Genomic DNA, 18,254 nt, shown 5'->3' with positions numbered 1-18,254 from the left:
ATTTTGCACATGTAAGACATTTTGGTAGAACACCCCCAAAAAAGCTCCAGGATTACAAATAAACAAACCTGTGATGTCAAAGGCATATTGCGCACTGTCTGCATCCTCCATGTGCCTTGTTACAGTGATGCCCGTTAGTGGCATTCGTCCCTGAAACAAAGATATTGGGGCATGAAATCAATGTGAAGCTCCAGAAGACACTGGAATTGTGGCAGCCAATGAGCGGATAAGTGGTAGCTACTTGCCTGATAAATGAAGCCACTCATCCGTTGACTGGTCGAAAGCATCACTAGCACGCTGGAGAACAGCATCAAGTAACGCTCATCTTTGTCCTGAAAGAGATACAAACAATATGACGTGAATGTATACATAGGCACAAAGACTAAATAAATGTTTAATTTTCTTGTTATTTAAGTCATTTTAAAAACATGTTACTGGTGCAGTAGTTGTTCCATATCCCAGCACAGAATACCCACAAGAAAGATGACATTGTGATTTCTTGAACTTCTGTTTAGGAACATTAGCCACAAAGCTACCTTTGAAGCTTCCACACTTAATTTCAAAGCATAATGGCGCTTACCTCGCTCGATCCAGTCCTCATATGGACCTGGGACATGTAAAGCACATGACCCAGACTCTTCATGCTGTCACCATCCCAGCCGCGAACTTGCTCTGACAGGATCTGGAGTTCCAGGTTCTTGCGCTTTCGCAGGTCTTGGCACTGCATCTAGAGACAGGTAATGAATTTTGTGAAAACATATTTTTGAGAAGACCAGATTACAATATGTTAACCTTCTGATTAACACTGGGTGCCACTCATGGCGATAGACATCCAATCCATTTGAACTGAGAATTGCGGAAGTGAACGATTGCTACCAACCAGACCTCCCAGTTCAAATGGTTTGGGCGTTAATCACCGTCACTGTCACTAAAAACAGTGGCAGAACAAATCATATCCGGGCCCGGGGTGAGGAATGTAACGGGGGCCCCTGAACCTTAATAATAAAAGATTATCATAACAACTTTTCACAACATAAACATGCAACAGCGATGTTTACAAGCCTCAGCACCACAGAGACCAAGTTTGTCATTTTGTCCATCAACTGGACATGAAGAATAATGAACTAAAAGAACAAAAACTGGCTACATGGCCCCTAATCATAAAGCTGCAGAGAATTTGGAAACAGTTTAATTTTTTGGAGGGCTATGTTAAAGTATTGTTAATAAATGGTTTAAAATAAAACATTCTATTTATTTTTCCCCAAAAATGATTGTCTGCCGGTGGGCTTCACCATCACCAGGCTTTGCAAGTTTTCTGGGGGAAACCCTGCACAAAACTAATTTGTGTCTTTCCCTATGCAAAATGGAAAATATGAGAAGCAAAACGTTATTTTCCATGACAGCACAAAAGACAAGTCAAACAAAATGTGTTCCTGTAAAAAAAAAAAAAAAAAAAAAAAAAAAAAAAAACATGTTCCCTTCTTTCTAGGAAATTGTACCTGCTCTCAGCTTTCATGTGGTTTTTAAGCCATTGTGTCTACAAATGGCATTAAAACACTTGAATTTTTGTCAAATCCGTATCAAATGAGTTTTACTGCACATTATATTCACCATCTCATAATTAAGATGAGACCACCGAGGCTCACAAGGAGCTCCAATGCTGATAAAACCAGTGCGGTGATCTCATTAACCAAGCTGCTACTCTGCCATGCATGAATGAAGATTTCCCTTACCTGCTGCGAGATAAAGCACTCACCACTAGGCTTCTGAACGCTGCTGTGGCCTTTACAATGTCTGAGAAGTCTGGGTGGGCTTCCTGCAGTGAAGATATAGAACACAAAAGTGTGAAGTAGACATTGCATTTTTCTCTTCGTTTATTACATGCATGCATCTTCACCTCTACATGTCTCTCCAGCTCCTGCAATAGAGTGGGATACTTGTCCAGTCTCATGAAGGGCTTGCTGAGACTGGTGGTCAGCGCTAAGATGCCCGGAGCGCTGGCTCCTTGGCTCTCCATGAACTTGTCAAGGTCATCGCTGAATTCAATAAGAGTGAAAAGGTGTTGTTAACCCTTTACAGAGCACTCATTTAAATACTATGAAATAAAAAAAAATAAATTTAAAAAAAAAACTTTATACTGGGGCATAACCACTGTGTGTTGTAATTTTCATTCATTTTGTTTTTATTAACATTTGAATATTTTTTAAATGTTATCTATTTATACAAAATGTACAGCATATATATATATATTTAAAATATGATAAGGATTAATAACAAAAAATGTATAATAATTGAGACCCGGCATGTCAGGCCACAGTCCCCATGACCCAAATTATGATCTCCATGCATGTCTAGCTGTGGAAGGTGAAAATGTTTGTAACTCCAAAATGAGTAACACAAAAACATTCACTGAATTTATTTTATAAGAAAACTGTGACTAATGTGACTTATGTCTATACGTAAACCTATATGTGTGTGTATATGTATATATATCTGTTAGTTTAAGTGTACTCACTGCAAAATGCAAAAAAAAAAAAAAAAAAAAAAAAAAAAAAAAAAAAAATTCCATATATATTTTCACCCCAAGTACAAAAAACGTTTCATTATGTCAACTAAATAAAGATTAAAGCATGACACCTAGTGGCTCAAGGTAATACTGCAACCAGGCATATGCCAATGAATTCAACTACAAAGTATTACAGTACATACTACTAGAAACCTAATTTTATAAAAAGTGATTTACAAATGCTAAATTAAATTTTTCTCTTAATCTTATTCGTTATCGTGCACTCAGGGAGAGAAAAAAAAAACAACCAACCATATAGAGGTTTGACTGTTTCAGAATCACCTAATAATTTCCAGATTTCTAAAATTAACAAATTAAAACATGTACTTGACAAGAACAAAACTATATTTATAAAACCCTCACACACACACACACAGTGAATTATTAACAACATCCATCCATCCGCATCATCCAGTCTCTCATATTTCTGTTGTGTAAGAAAATATGTCAGTCACGGACCTGTGATCAGTGAGGATGCAGACAGCTGACGGGTGGCTGGCGCAGTAAGCCAGGTACAGAGACTTGATCTGACACATCACATTTAAGAAGCATCCGGCCAGTCGCTGTTGGCCTTCTGGGACTCTGCAAGGACAAGTGAAGGCCAGAAAATTAAAGTAATGAGCAAGGAAGCAAAGAGAAAAACGCAACTTAACAGGGATGGCTATATTTCTTTCCACTACAAAGCTGATTTACAACAATCAGAAGAAAATGAAATAAAACAACTAACTTTGTACATTCTTCCAAAGAAACACACAGGTTCTGCTGGAAGGTGAGGATCTCCTCCAAGTTTCCACACAGGGTGGCGCTGTCTGCACTGCTCAACCTGCAGAAACATTCATTCTTTCATTTATGACCAAGAGTGTTTGTACTGAGACTTATATCGAAGAGAAGTGACCAGTTAGAAAGAAAAGAGCCGTGGCTTTGTTATCTCCCTTACTTGTCGCTAGCTTGTAATGGTCGCAGATAACAGCTCAGCAGCGTTTGTAGTTCTTTGAAAAACTCTCGCTCGTGTTCAAGGATGTCCTGCACCACCTGCAGAGGCGCAAAACACAGTTTGTAACACTGAAATGTCCCTTTTATCGTAACTAGTGCTGTCAGTTAAAGGGCCTGTGACACGAAAAAGCATGTTTATTTCATAATACACACGGTATTTTATGCTCCTGAATGAAATGGACCACTTGAATGTGTGAAAAAGCGATCCATATATTTATTCAATTTTTTTAATCCTGCGCTACGAAAATGACAGACTTCCGGCTTCGGTCTTGCATTGAATAAGAAAGCGCTGTGACGTGTACGGGAGAAAGAGTCCTCTTCACTATACAGCCGTACTGTTGTATGAGAAGGACTAAGGATTCAGCTGATTTTGCGGATTAATTCGTTTATTTTTCGCATCACGCTAGCCCAGTACTTCTCAAATAGTGGGGCGCGCCCCCCTGGGGGGGCGCAGAGCGATGCCAGGGGGGGCGCATGTGACCTCGGGGAAAATGTTTTTTTTTTTTTTTTTTTTTTTTTTTTGCCGTACTGGAATAAAGTGTACTTGCACATCCACTCAGTACTGTAGGTGGCAGTGGCGCTCTCATTTTCAGAGTGCGCGCAGTATTTTTGAACTAAGGAGAGCACTCAGCACACCAGACCCGGCTGTAGAAAGAAATTACAGGGGGGGCATTAAATTTTTTTGGGGGGGCACAGTTCTTCAAAGTAAATTTAGCCGTAACAGTGGCGTTTTTACCCGTTATATTTTCTGATGATAGTGTCAGTCAGCGCTATCCCTTCATGTTGACTTTCGGCCGCGTCTTTGTCATGGCTTGAGTTCGTCTTTAGTTTCTTGAAAAGAAAACACCGATGTCCATTCCAATTTGAATTAGCAACGGAGGAGCCGCTCAATCGCCATTTCTGCAATCCCTATCCAATCGCAGTACACAATAACAGGTGTTGTGCCGAAAAATAGCCGCCCCGCGTGAAATGTCCCCCCTGACGGGAACGCTTATTTATAACGCTTTATTGAGGTGAAAACATCAAATGTTTTCATGGACTCGTTACAGTAATGGATTTACGACTGTAAAATCACTTTTAAATAAATAAATTAGACAAAATACTAGTACTTTATTTTACTAACAAATCGTGGACTGGGCCACATAACCATCTTTGAACAGAAATGTATTAGTCCACAGGTTTTCACAACCATATCTCAATGACAATCACACAGTTATGACATTTAGTTCAAGCAGAGTAAAATAATACATATATTCACGGTATAAGAAAATCGTTTCCATGTCCATCGATTGGTAAGAAAAAGCTGTACGAGTGACGTGTGGGGGCTAAACAATAAAATAAATAAACAAATAAATCAAATAAACGCTCAATAAAGCGTTATAAATAAGCGTTCCCGTCGGGGGGGGGGGGGGGGCATTTCACGCGGGGCGGCTATTTTTCGGCACAACACCGGCTACTCAGCCCGCCCCCCCTTATCTGTGATTGGCTAGAAAATGCCTACATTCGCTGCTCTGATTATGACGACAGATCAAGATAGGAGGACAAGAGCAGTGTTTTTCAACCTTTTCTGAGTCACGGGACGTTTTTACGTTGGAAAAAATCTCGCGGCACACCACACCAAAATGTTCCAAAATTACTTTCTGTATAGTATATTTAATTATAAAATAATTTCTCAGTATTTATACTTACTCAGTGTGAAACGTTTAGCAATTAGGCTTGAAAAACTATCAGACAGGGGACTTGAGCAATGCATTTAAGCACATCAGGGCTGGTCGTCTCGCTGACAATGGCTTTGCAGACAGGTAGTATTAACGTCTCTGCCACAGTTTGGGACTTTTGGGATTTAGCAACAAAGTAACTGGCTTTCAGGGCGTTCTTATTTACCTTTGTAGTTTTCCTCAAAAAAGTTGCCCATTTCTCTGTGTTTTCACGAAGGCGTAAGAAATAATCCATCGACTTGTTCTGAAGCGATGGGGGTTCATTTGGAGATGAGTTTAAAGAGCATATGACACGAGAAAAAAAGTCTAAAATGTCATTATTATGTGAATTAGAATCCTATTTTGAGACGATTCGACTATATACAACAATTTAGCAAAGCACAGATGACGAGAAATTAGTCTTTTAATCTGCTGGTTAGCCACGCCTACCATTATAGGGCTTTAGCGTCCCCAACAGGTAGATGACGTCAGCGGTAGACTTGGCTCATCGATTTTACTATTCAGCCCATTGGGGGGAAATTATTCAGAACGAGGAAAACGCGACGAAGAAAGCCGCAAAATGTCATTGTTTCAGTCTCTCTACTCCAATATTTTTACAGGATATTCTTTTTACCCAAGTATTTTTCCCCAATAGCTATATAAATGGCTTGAGAAGGACCAGTCAGCCCGTTGAGGGGGAACTATTCACAACGAGGAAAACGCGATGAAGAGAGCGGCAAAATGTCATTGTTTCTGTCTCTTTACTTCAATATTTTTACAGGATACTCTTTTTATCCAAGTATTTTCCCCAATTGCTAAATAAATGGCATGGTCATGACAAATAACAGTCTTGTGCTGAATGGAATATGAAATAATAAAAATGCATTTATTCAGGACGACATGGCAAAATTACTCCATAATGGTCAAAACTGTCGACTTCCCCTTTACTGTCGCACCTCCCGAACGATATTTTATGACACCTAAATCGGACATATGTCATTTCCCTTCCCCGGCTTCGGAGAATGTAAACAAACCAGAAGGCATGACAGCTAGCCAACATGCTAACCCGAACCGAGTGATGTTTCAAAGTCTTCAAAGCGGAAAATCACACATAGCTATCCTGGATTATTTGACATGACGACCCGGTTGTCGAATGTCTTAGTGGATCGGCAAACCGCCCGGCGGAGAGCAATTTACAGTTCGTTCCCCGGAGGAGGGTGGCTGGAGCTAACGCAGCTAACGTGCTGCTGCTAATGCATTAGGAGAGCTTTTTACATGCCTATCAATGATCAAACGTAAGTAGTCCTTCATTTAAAGGAAGTTTGTAGTGTTTACTTTGTAATCGCTGTATTCGTATTTGACATAATACAAAACAAGATGTTTACTCACTTCATCGTAAGTCCAATGGTCCCACAGTAAATATCCACGGTGAATGGGAACCTTTTGAAACTCCAAAAAGGCGCATACGCCTCGCCCTCATACAGAATGATTTTTCCGCAGCCGTTTGGCTGGCGTGATGCGAAAAATAAACGTATTAATCCGCAAAATAAGCTGAATCCTTCGTCCTCATACACAACAGTACACTGTAGCGTGAAGAGGACGTCTTCTACCGTACACGTCACAGCGCCCTCCTCCTTAATGCAAGACCGAAGCCGGAAGTCACTCATTTTCCTGGCGCAGGATTCAAAAAACTAAATAAATATAGCGATCGCTTCCACACACATCCAAGCGGTCCATATAATTCAGGAGCATAAAATACCGCGTGTATTATGAAATAAACATGCTTTTTCGTGTCACAGGCACTTTAAGCTTGTATGGCGCCATGGCGCTAGATAGCCGCTCGTGTCGCGTTCAAGAACTGCTCGGATTTCTAGGTATCTCCCACATAGCTGTCCTCGATAATGTGTTGGAATAAAACAAAGAGGGAGGATTAACGGTCGTCACATATGGATAAAATGGAAAGGACACTTTTGTATATATCGACACTTGACGAGTCAAATAATGAACAATAGAAATGCTGGGGTCCACATTGTTACGGAAAGCAAGGTGGCTGACGGCTAGAAATCCGAGCAGTTCTTGAACGCAACACGACTCATCTGCACACAACCGAGAACTTTTTCCACATTCCTTCCTTCCTACTGCAACTTTGCCCGACGATGTTAAAAAAAAGCGACATTGGATAATTTCTCGCGGCGGCGGCACAATCGATTGAAAAACACTGGAATATAGGGTTCATTCTCCCCGTGTGTGTGTGTTTTTGTGGAAGATTAAAAAAATATATATATTACACAGTACAGTTTAATCGAGCTAGGGCGGGCACAGCCGTCCCTCAGGGCGGGCACGGCCCCCTAATGCCCGCCCATGCCGCCGGGTCTGCAGCACACACAGACAACAGATATGAAGAGCAGTGTGCCACCGCCATTTTCGAAAGCCGTTTTCCGACCGGACTCATTCACGCAGCGACCCACTGTCTTGTCCGGTTCTCACGTCGCCGGCCGAGAAGTGCCATTTTCGGCTTGGGATCGTCACGACGACCGCCCTCACCTACGGTTCTACCTCGGCCGCCGTGAATGCGCTTTTTTCGTGCCGTTTGCCTTTTAGCTTTTACTTTTAATACAGTGGGTGATGATGAAAGACCACTGTTTACTGTGTCTAAAAATAATTATAGCAGACAGCCAGAAGCCAAATCAATTAAGACGCCACTTAAAGACATTAGACCCCAATCTCATTGTTAAGCCGCTTGATTTTTTCAGTGAAAACGTGCCGAATATTGCCAACAATCGTCCTGCTTTGTCAGTGTTATATCAGTAAGCCAGTGAGCATTGTTAGCATGCTCATTGCAAATTAACTCCACACCATTGCAAAGGAGGTAAATACTGTGAGCAGCAAAAATAAAAACTGTCCTGTCCAAGGACACTTTTTTTCTTCTTCTTTTATTCAGATTTGTTTTTTCGGTCAAATTTTTTGGCACATTGTCCTCATGAGTGAATTTTTCTAATCAATTTTAATTTGTTATTATTTACTGATTTTATTACATTTTATTTTTCTGTATCAAATGGTCAAAAATGTACCTTGAGTGTATTTTTTAGTTTGGATGTGAATTTTTTTTTTTTTTAATTCAGGCAAATTGATGGGCGTTAAGTCTTTTCTGTTACAAACAAAACAATGTTAATAAAGTTATACTTTATAAGTTTATCTCTGTTGTTTTCTCTAATAGGAAAAAAAGGATACAATGTGAGGCAGAGACGTACTTATAATAGTAATATTGTAGACGATACTATTTAAAGTGGCGGCAGAATTTGGGGGGGCGCGAAACATTTACGTCTTCCTTGGGGGGGGGGGGCGTGACAGAAAACAATTGAGAAGCACTGCGCTAGCCAAACGGCTGCAGAAAAATCTTGCTGTACGAGGGAGTGGCGTGTAAGCCTTTTTGGGGTTTCAAAAGGTTCCCATTCACCGGTGGATATTGGCCAAAACAAGCCCCACTACTGTGGGACCATGGGACTTACAAGGAAGTGAGTAAACATTGTGTTTTGTATTATGTCAAATACTTGGATCATTTTAATATGTAGGTGGCTTGCATTTTGTGGCTGACATGCTCCTTGTACCCTCGGCCGACGACCGGCGGCTTATCGCACATCTCCCCGCCGGGAGAGCACTATTCTCTGCTTATTGCCCTCTTCATGTGCCCGGTGTTCTGTCATATTTTCCAACCGACCAGAAATTGCAACTTTGTGTTAAAAATAGCTGCAAATACAGCGATTACAAAGTAAACACTACAAACTTTCTTTAAATAAAGGACTACTTACGTTTGATCATGGATGGGCATGTAAAAAGCTCTCCTCATACAAATATTGTCATGTTAGCTGCATAACAACTGCAGCCGCCCTCCTCCACTGAGTCTCTCGCTGTTTACGACTTCGCCGTGTAGTAAAGCATTATTTTGCCATATTCTTGTTAACCATTTGGCAGGTACACCCTCCTCCAACGTCGGCCTGTTTGTCCGGCGGTCATTGTCCAGCTGCTTCCCCGCAATTGAGCCCTCTGCCCTCAGCAGGGGAACGACGAGCTCCAACTTGTTCGCCGCCGGGCGGGTTGCCGATCGGTGAAGACAATCGACAACCCAGTCGTCATGTGAAATGATCCGGGCTTATTATTTGTGGTTTTCCGCTTCGAAGATTTTGAAACATCACTCGGTTCGGGTTAGCATGTCGACTAGCTGTCACGCCTCTTGGTTTGTTTACATTCTCCAAACCGGGGAAGGGAAACGACATAAGCCCGACTTAGGTGGCATAAAATATGGTTCGGGAGGTGCGACAGTAAAGGTGAAGTCGACAGTTTTGACCAATATGGATTAATTTTGCCATGTCGTCCTGAATAAATGCATTTTTATTATTTCATAATCCATTTAGCACAAGATTGTTATTTGTCAGGACCATGCCATTTGTTTAGCTATTGGGGAAAAATACTTGGATAAAAAGAATATCCTGTAAAAATATTGGAGTAGAGAGACTGAAACAATTACATTTTGCAGCTCTTTGTCGCATTTTCCTCGCTCTGAATAATCCCCCCTCAATGGGCTGAATTCTAAATCAGATGAAACCATGATCCTGCAGATGTCATCCTCCTGTTGGGGACGCTAGAGCCCTATAGACCCTACTCACATGACGTCACAACCACGCCTCCGCGCCATATTGTCCGTCTACTCGTCGTGTTGATGCATTACCGCTACGTAAATTCCTCCTATTATGGCGTGTTTTCGGCACCCCCCTCCCTGCTCCCCCCCCCCGAGAGTGATCGAGACTCGTCCTGCTCACTCACTCTGCAGTTGTGAGCAGCTGATCGCCTTTTCCTCTGACACACACGACTCTCAGCAGCAGTTGACATAATAGTAAGGGGCGCCCTAGCGCCCACTCTAACTTGATGTGGAAATGAGCGGTATTAGTCTAGAAAACTAGCAGATTTTTTTTTTTTTTTTTTTCCTCGAGGGCGCTTGTGCGCCCCCAAATAGATTGCGCCCTGGGCGGTCGCCCACATTGCCCATAGCAAAAACCGCCTGTGACATAGTCTGTGGTAATCGTTTGGAGCCCAGTTTTCTTGTAGAATTGCAGCAGTCCAACTCGGTAGAACTTCAAGTCTCTCCATCTATCTTCTCTGTTATTGCAACCAACCGCCACACACGCCTTCACCATTTTGATTATTAATGTTAACGAGCAGAAAAACACGCCATAATAGGAGGAATTTACGTAGCGGTAATGCTATAATCCGACGAGTAGACGGACAACATGGCGCGGAGGCATGGTTGTGAAGTCATGTGAGTAGGGTCTATAATGGTAAGCGTGGCTAAACGGCAGATTAAAAGACTATTTTATCGTCATCTGCGCTTTGCCAAATTGTTGTATATAGTCGAATCGTTCCACTTCTATGCGACTTATCCTGTTCAGACCGTCAAGTTAATGCTTTACTCGAGTCAGAAAGGTCTTTAATTCTGCTCTTGCGTGCTCTCGCATCCAGTTAGGGTTTTGCTGTTTAAATTTTTTTTTTTTTTTTTTAATGCCCTCCAGTTCAAAAATTTTCTTCCCCCAGAAAATAGAGATTTTAAGCTTTCCAATGATGAATCACACATGCATATAGGACAATTTTGAAATGTCGTCAAATTGGGGGTCTCAGAGCGGAACTTCAAGTCACCTGAGTGTTTTCGGCCATATTTTTATTTTGATAAAATAAATAAATAAAAGTGTTGTAGATTGCACCAAAAAATAAAAAGGAAACCCCACGCAGGACCCAGGTTTTAACCATTATCTCAGAACTGGGGATGGCATGGCTCAGTGGTAGAGTAGTTGTCCCCCAACCCAGAGGTGGTGAACTCGCTTAAGTATCCTTGAACAAGATACTGAACCCCACATTGCTCCTGGTGCTGCATCACCAGTCGGTGGATGGCGATGTAGTGTAAAGCGCTTTGAGCGCCTTGAAAGGTGGAAAAGCACTATACAAGTATAACACCAACACCAACTGTGAGTCGAACGTCCTAACCACTCTTCCTCCGTGCCGCACAAAAAAATTAGTTTACTACGAGTTAACTATGAAAAAATGTGTTAACTGCGATTTAACATTTTAATCGATTGACAGCATAAATTAATTAATTATAAAGTAATTGAATTGAAAGGTATGTATATAAAAACATTAAATGAAGACTAATATGGTGTTAAGTGAGCACTTTTGTGCACTAGAAGCTGAACTGTCATTAACGCTGAAGACTTACCACACTGTAGTAGCTTTTGGTCAGATGAGCACCTTTCGGAGACACTGCTTTTTCTAGAGATGGAATTATTGATGAGTAAACAACAGATCATTTTTGGAACATAATGATAATTAAAGTGTAATGGCCTAACCCACCGCAGGCCTTGACTTCGCGCACATAGTTACTAGGGAACCAGCCCGTCTTGCCATTGAGGTTTCCCTCCCACCATCCGCCTTCTTCCTGCCGTGTCACGACAATGACGTCGCCTTTGCTGAACGACAGCTCATCCTCGTTGTTCTGCTTGAAGTTAAAGCGGGCTTTCACCATCAGCTGCCCGCTGCCACCGTTGCCATTCTCTGACATCTCCTGTAGTGGGTGATTCCATAGGAGAGAAGGTCAACTTGTAGAGTTACAATTTAAGGTTCATGCTGAAGTTCCAATCAAAAGCTTGTCAGGTATGGCGCAGAATGTACCGCAGATTTGGATTGTCGTCGCAGAGAGCCTTTGGACTTGGCACAGGAGACAGAGTGTGAGGACGCCGTCTGACTAAGTGATTGGGTGCCGGACTGTGGACATGACCTTTCTGCAGCGCTGTCTGTGGACACAAAATATGCAACTTTCTCTTAATGCGTTTGTCTTTAAATCACAATTTTACACAGAGGTGTTAATAAAGGCAAAACTTCCCCAAACAAACTGTTCCAGCTATTCTTAGTTAAGTCAGTGTTGCATAAAAAGAAAGATCACAAGGAAGAAGGCACGCAGACTTTGTATTGCATCAACTAGCTCGTGACTGCGGCATCTCAGGTTGAGTTTACAGGACAATTGGTGCACACAGAAAGACAAAAAAACACCACTGTAACTAATTTGATCATATTTCAAAAGAGGTATTGTATTTTTTAGACTATAAGTTGTTACCTTTTCTGTTCTTTGAACCCTGCAGCTTTTAATAACGAAGCAGCTTATTTCTGTTTTTTTTTTACAAGTAACCAAGCTTAATGCTTACTGATTCAAGTTAGCAGGTATTTCATACAAATTTCTTTGCAGCCGGCAGCATCACGATAGCAATGCTACTTCAGACTCTATAATTACCGGTACTAACGCAGGTGTTCCATTATCCAATAACTCTCTGAACTCCCAAGTGTAGAAGTGCATGCTTTGAGTGCACCATTGGCTTTGTTGCTAGAATAGCATTTCCGAGGCTGTTTGTGAGACGGCAAGTTATCTACGTTAGGGCACCCTGATTGCACGACGACAGGAGCGTGTCGTCACAATCAGACGCCTTTTTAAGCCTGCTCGTCGTTGCCACTCGTTGCCACACCAACACTTCCGGCATCCCTGTCACTCACGTCCAGCATGCAGGTATTCCTCCATTCTTATCAATTTTATCAATGACAGATAAAATGATTTCACGCGGTACAAGGGGACCAAAAGTACAATAATGAAATAAATAAAAAGTGAAATAAATTAATGTTGGAATAAATAAACATATATTGGAATAAATATGTGTTCAAACAAATAAAAATGAAAATAAATGTTGAAATAATTAAAAATTGAAACAAATAAAAACTGAAATATATAAAAATTTAAATAAATATGAATTGAAATGAAGAAATATTGAAATAAAGAAATATTGAAATTTAAGCATTTTAATGACATTTTATAATTTATTTAATAGGGAATGGGACGTACTACGTCATTGTTTGGACGCGCCTCCATGCTGATAATATGCTTTACTTCCAGTCCATCAAACTCAACAGGGATTGTAACGTGTGGTAGTGCTAAACTAATTCCTTCGGTGTATTAGAAAGAAATTATGGGTGTGTATTGTTGTGTTACCAGGTGCAACAGCTTCTCCTACGACAAAAAAAAGGGCGAGGAAAACTGGACTCACTTTTCACCGTTTTCCTGCATGGAGGACCAAATATCAGATCACGAAGGTACGACGGATGGCTGGATTGCAGCGGTTCGTCGGAAAAGCATTGCTTATGATCATATTTCTGCTGGAATGAGAGTGTGATCCTGTCATCTCTACTCTTGTAAGTTGAACGATTTATCCACTTTTGGTTTCAATACGTTTTTGTTTTTTTACACCGTTGTGTAAATCTGCCTCGGTAGAAATGCTCGCCTACTGCGACTCACCTACCTGTTGTGTTCCTAGGTAAACCTGCTGACAACACATCCCGAATGGTCACCATCTCTCTTCTTGGATCATTTGACAAAGAAAATTTGTTCAATGGAGTGGTTCCATTTGTCCTGTGTCGGACTCAAACAAGCCCCTGCAGCAGATGCCATCTGGGTCTGCCCTTCTTGTCGATAAACTGCGGGCTTTTAACTTGTGAAAATGCAAGAATTTTAATGCACATATTTATTCTGCCTGGCTATTTAACTAAGGCCAGTGAAGTGTTTTTTTTTTTTTAACCACTTTGACAAAGACACGTTTCATTGTAATGTTGAATTTATATATTCTATTATTATTTTGATTTATAATATTCTTGTTTGCACTAATGTAGACTTTAGACTGTCAATTCAAATAGTGTTGGAAAAGTTGCAATACCTAAAATAGAAATGCAAGAACTGTAAAGTACATATTTATACACCTTTATTTACCTAAGGCCACTGGATGCTTTTTAACTGCTTTGAAAAATACAGGTTTTGTTGTGATCTTGTATTTATATAGTATATAGCTTTTTATAATGTATTATATTATGTATTATAATATTTGCTGCCCCCTGCCAGAGTGTGGGCCATTTTGTACTAAAAGGATTTTAAACTGTCAGTTCAAATACTGCGTTGGAGACTAGTACTTGCAATACTTAAAATGGAAATGCAAGAACTTTAAAGCACATACTTATTCTGTGTGGCAATTTACCCAAGGCCAGTAAATAGTGTTTTAAACTGCTTTGACAAAGACACGTTTATTGTAATCTTGTATTTGTGTATTACTTATAATTTATTATATAATATTTGCTGCCCCCGTCAGAGGGTGGGCCTTGTTTGCACTAATTTAAAGATTTTAAACTGTCAATTCAAATATCGTATTGGAGAAATTGCATTACTTGAAATAAATCTATTGCAACTTATCAGTCCCAGTTCTTGTCTACAAGACTGTCCAAAAATTGTCAATGCATATTCCAAATCGAATAACAAAATTAAGTCACCTGACTTTGTAATTATTACACCTGTTTATTATGAAGACCTGAAGTAAACAACAAGCAGTTACAGTTTGTCAAGAAGTTGTTCAAGTCATGTTTTGGTATTCATATTTTATTGACTTTTCACAACAACACTTGGGCTCGTGTTTGTAAGAGCACAGCAAACAGAAGTTTCAGCGTGCACTCTTCGCCTTTCCAACCTCTCATAACGCTCCGATGTGGTGCGCTTGACCTCAGAATAACCCAAGAAGAGATATGGTGACCAATCGGGATGTGTTGTCAGCATTTCATATGCAGGTTTTCCTAGGAACACAACAGGTAGGTGAAGAGGAGGAGTAGGTTAGCATTTCTACCGAGGCAGATTTACACAATGTTAAAAAAAAAACAAAAAAAAAACGTATTGAAACCAAAACGGATAAATCGTTCAACTTACAAGAGTAAAGATGACGGGAACACACTCTCATTCCAGCAGAAATATGATCAAGAGAAATGCTTTTCCGACGAACCGCTGCGCCCCAGCCATCCGTCGTGCCTTCGTGATCTGATATTTGGTCCTCCATGCAGGAAAACGGTGAAAAGTGAGTCCAGTTTTCCTCGCCCTTTTTTTTTTGTCGTAGGAGAAGCTGTTCTACCCGGTAACACAACAATACACACCCATAATTTCTTTCTAATACACTGAAGGAATTAGTTTAGCACTACCACACGTTACAATCCCCGTTGAGTTTGGTGGACCGGAAGTAAAGCATATTATCAGCATGGAGGCGCGTCCAAACAATGATGTAGTACGTCCCATTCCCTATTGTGTATTTAATTTTTGCACTCCTGGTGCTCCATACTTCCCATCATATCGTAACGAGTATATTCCGCTTTGTTGTCAAGCCACTACAGAACACTTTATGGCTAATCATGGGTGGTGTGACAAATTTAAATAAAAAAAAATAAAAATAAAAAAAAATCCACTTTGCTGAAACAAAGCTGCGATGCTAGCACGCTATAGGCTATACGCTATACTTTATTGCCAGCGAACGCTCCATCTGATGCTAGCTGCCATTACAGAAGAACAAGTTAAGGCTAGTTATGAGTGTTTTGATAGCACGGACATCCACAGCATGCAACGACTAAGCTGCTAGAGGCTAGCGCTGACAGCTGTTAGTGCTTGATGAACTCAGGGCTATCAATAGAATTTTAAAATTACTTTCTGTTCCTAGCTAAGAAATCAAAATAAAGCGGATTTATTTTTTTGTCGGAACTGCGACCTGGTTTTTAAGCAAGTGCTTTTGTGATTTTTAGATTGGGTGTGGTATTACAGTATAAAAAGGAATCTCTGTTATGTCTCTGTGACATATATGATGAGAAGCACACTGAATAAAGAAGTGTTGTTCCATTCAAGTCTCGGCCTTACATGTACTTAGATCAGGGAAGTACATAACAAATGGGACTCGTGAGACTCTCTGGCCGCATATGAATGATGATGCGATTCGACGTGTCGATAGTAATTTGGTTGGTTAATAAATCTTTGGCCAGTCCAAATTTTCTGTGTAGCTTTTTCATATGTAAGTACCGGTATCTCATATTAAAACCATAGTAAGATGCGCCATAGACTTCAATATCAGTTGACTGGACAGCTCCCACAGACACAGCGCCATGCCTTCCGGAAGGAGGCTGTCGCAGGTAGGCAGAGCTGGGATAAACTCACGCACACGCTGCGTTCCAACGCCTGATTTATGTGGAAACAGGACGAAAGTTTTAGTGCATAGAAGCAGGCAGCAGTGTCTCAAGTGTGATTTGAATGAGGATTCAAGGTAATTATTATATTTTTTCGGACCATGCATGCACTTTGAAACGTGAATACAATGAAATGAAAATGGAAAAAAATAGACTAACATTAGCTTGAAATATTTAAATAAAATGAATGATAACTGCCCTTTTTTTTAACCAAGGATCTAGAGTGTTTTACATCCACATCTATAAAAAAATTCTGGGATTTACGCATTTATTTGCAAGAATTTTCAATTTAAAAAGCTGTTTTGTGACGGCCGCCACGTTGGATTACACAATAGCCTAACATTTACGTAAAATTAATGATAACTGCCCAGTTATTTTCTTTTTAACCAAGACTGCAGTGTTTTACATTCATACCCATAAAAATTTCAGGGATTTACATATTTACAAGAATTTTCAACTTAACAGCTGTTTTGTGACGGCCGCCATGATGGATTTTGTATCTCTAAATTGTAATTTAGACATTTTTGTATCCATATACCAAAAAAAAAAAAATCTGCTTTTATGAGTTTTATTTTATGTAACATTTCAATCTAAAAACTTTCAGGTCAGCACCATGGGGAAGAAGTGTTGGGTTGTGAGCTGCAAGTTGAAGGAGGATGGAGCACAAGTTCATGAACAGCGGTAAGTTCAGCAGGCTTGTTATGCCCCTTGCAGAATCAAATGAAGTTCCTCTGGGTCCAGTTCTGTGCTCGTGTCGGAGGGCACATACTGCTGATCAAGTGTACTAACGTTGGTTGCAGCTCATCCCCACAGTTACAGTAGCATGATTACGACAAAAACAAAGTGGAACATTCAAATGAGATGTCCTCATCTACTGTAGCTGCAGATCTGCAATGTTCAGTGATGTGGATGCAAAGCTGACATTAGGATTCGCGTATAGATTCCATCTAACACCAAGCCTTCATTTGAAAGGAAAACGAACAAAGCAGGATATTAGTCAGGGTGCGTCAAGCTCAGCAGGCAAATATGGCACCCAGCAGGACACAAACAGCACACAAGTCTCACACCAGCTGGCCTCTCTGTCAGTAAAGCCAATCAGCTTGATCAAATGTTGCATGACACAAATTGAGCAACACAGATTGTGTTGTTGCCTCTTAACCTTCCAAGCGGTGCAGTTTGCCGCAGTACAGATTGAGACAGTGAAACCCTGAGCTGACTTGGTTGGATGTCTAATACTGTATATTTGAAGTGTGAGGGCTGACAGTAAATGATCATGTTTTAGTGCCATTGATGGCAATAGACGATCAATCCATTTGAACTGGGAAAGGCCTTTTTAAATGACAACTGTTATTACACAGGTGTGACTGTTAACCAATTAAAATACTGAAGTGTGTCTAGTGAAGGCCTGAGCAATTTTAAGATCTAGATCATAATTATCGAAATGGTGCTATATTGTGATACTTTGTATCCCAAAACATTATTGATATGCTCCTGCCAAGAATCGAGATATCATTTTAAAAAGGAGTCCTAAAAAAAATAATAAAATTAAAAAAATAAAATAAAATGGAACCAACAAGTTCAATCCGTTTGAAGTGGGAGGGATGGCAGCGAATGAACGTTTACTAGTGATAAACTCATTCTGATTCACAGCAGAAGCTTGTTTTTCTGTTTATTTGTTGTTTGTAGAACATCCTACAATGATTTCCATTCCAATGTATCGATAATCATTGTATCGCCATATCATCAGATCATCGTAATCGTGAGCTTTGTATCTCAAATCGTATCGTATCGTGAGGTACAAAGAGGTTCCCACTCCTTAGTCTCATCTTCCATTACTGTATGGTACGGTCAGTGCTAATTGGTCATGTGCCATTTTGAGT

General features: G+C 40.4%; 1 protein-coding gene across 2 annotated transcripts in view; it reads right to left on the bottom strand.

The window, feature by feature from the left end:
* arhgef6 (Rac/Cdc42 guanine nucleotide exchange factor (GEF) 6) overlaps positions 1 to 18,254 on the bottom strand; it is a 39,446-nt gene that overhangs the window by 12,446 nt on the left and 8,746 nt on the right. For both annotated transcript variants that reach the window (XM_057849749.1, XM_057849750.1), the window contains exons 4-14: positions 11,971 to 12,092; positions 11,653 to 11,863; positions 11,519 to 11,571; positions 3,504 to 3,598; positions 3,294 to 3,389; positions 3,026 to 3,148; positions 1,898 to 2,036; positions 1,757 to 1,816; positions 581 to 727; positions 246 to 332; positions 69 to 150 (exon numbers count right to left, since the gene is read on the bottom strand). In XM_057849749.1, coding sequence (XP_057705732.1) covers positions 69 to 150; positions 246 to 332; positions 581 to 727; positions 1,757 to 1,816; positions 1,898 to 2,036; positions 3,026 to 3,148; positions 3,294 to 3,389; positions 3,504 to 3,598; positions 11,519 to 11,571; positions 11,653 to 11,863; positions 11,971 to 12,092 — 1,215 coding nt within the window. The remainder of the gene's footprint in view (positions 1 to 68; positions 151 to 245; positions 333 to 580; positions 728 to 1,756; positions 1,817 to 1,897; positions 2,037 to 3,025; positions 3,149 to 3,293; positions 3,390 to 3,503; positions 3,599 to 11,518; positions 11,572 to 11,652; positions 11,864 to 11,970; positions 12,093 to 18,254) is intronic.

Source organism: Corythoichthys intestinalis, chromosome 11 (genome assembly GCF_030265065.1).
Source record: "Corythoichthys intestinalis isolate RoL2023-P3 chromosome 11, ASM3026506v1, whole genome shotgun sequence".
Classification (NCBI taxonomy): domain Eukaryota; kingdom Metazoa; phylum Chordata; class Actinopteri; order Syngnathiformes; family Syngnathidae; genus Corythoichthys; species Corythoichthys intestinalis.
The sequence above is the reverse complement of the archived record's forward strand: the minus strand, read 5'-3'. Positions and strand labels throughout refer to the sequence as shown.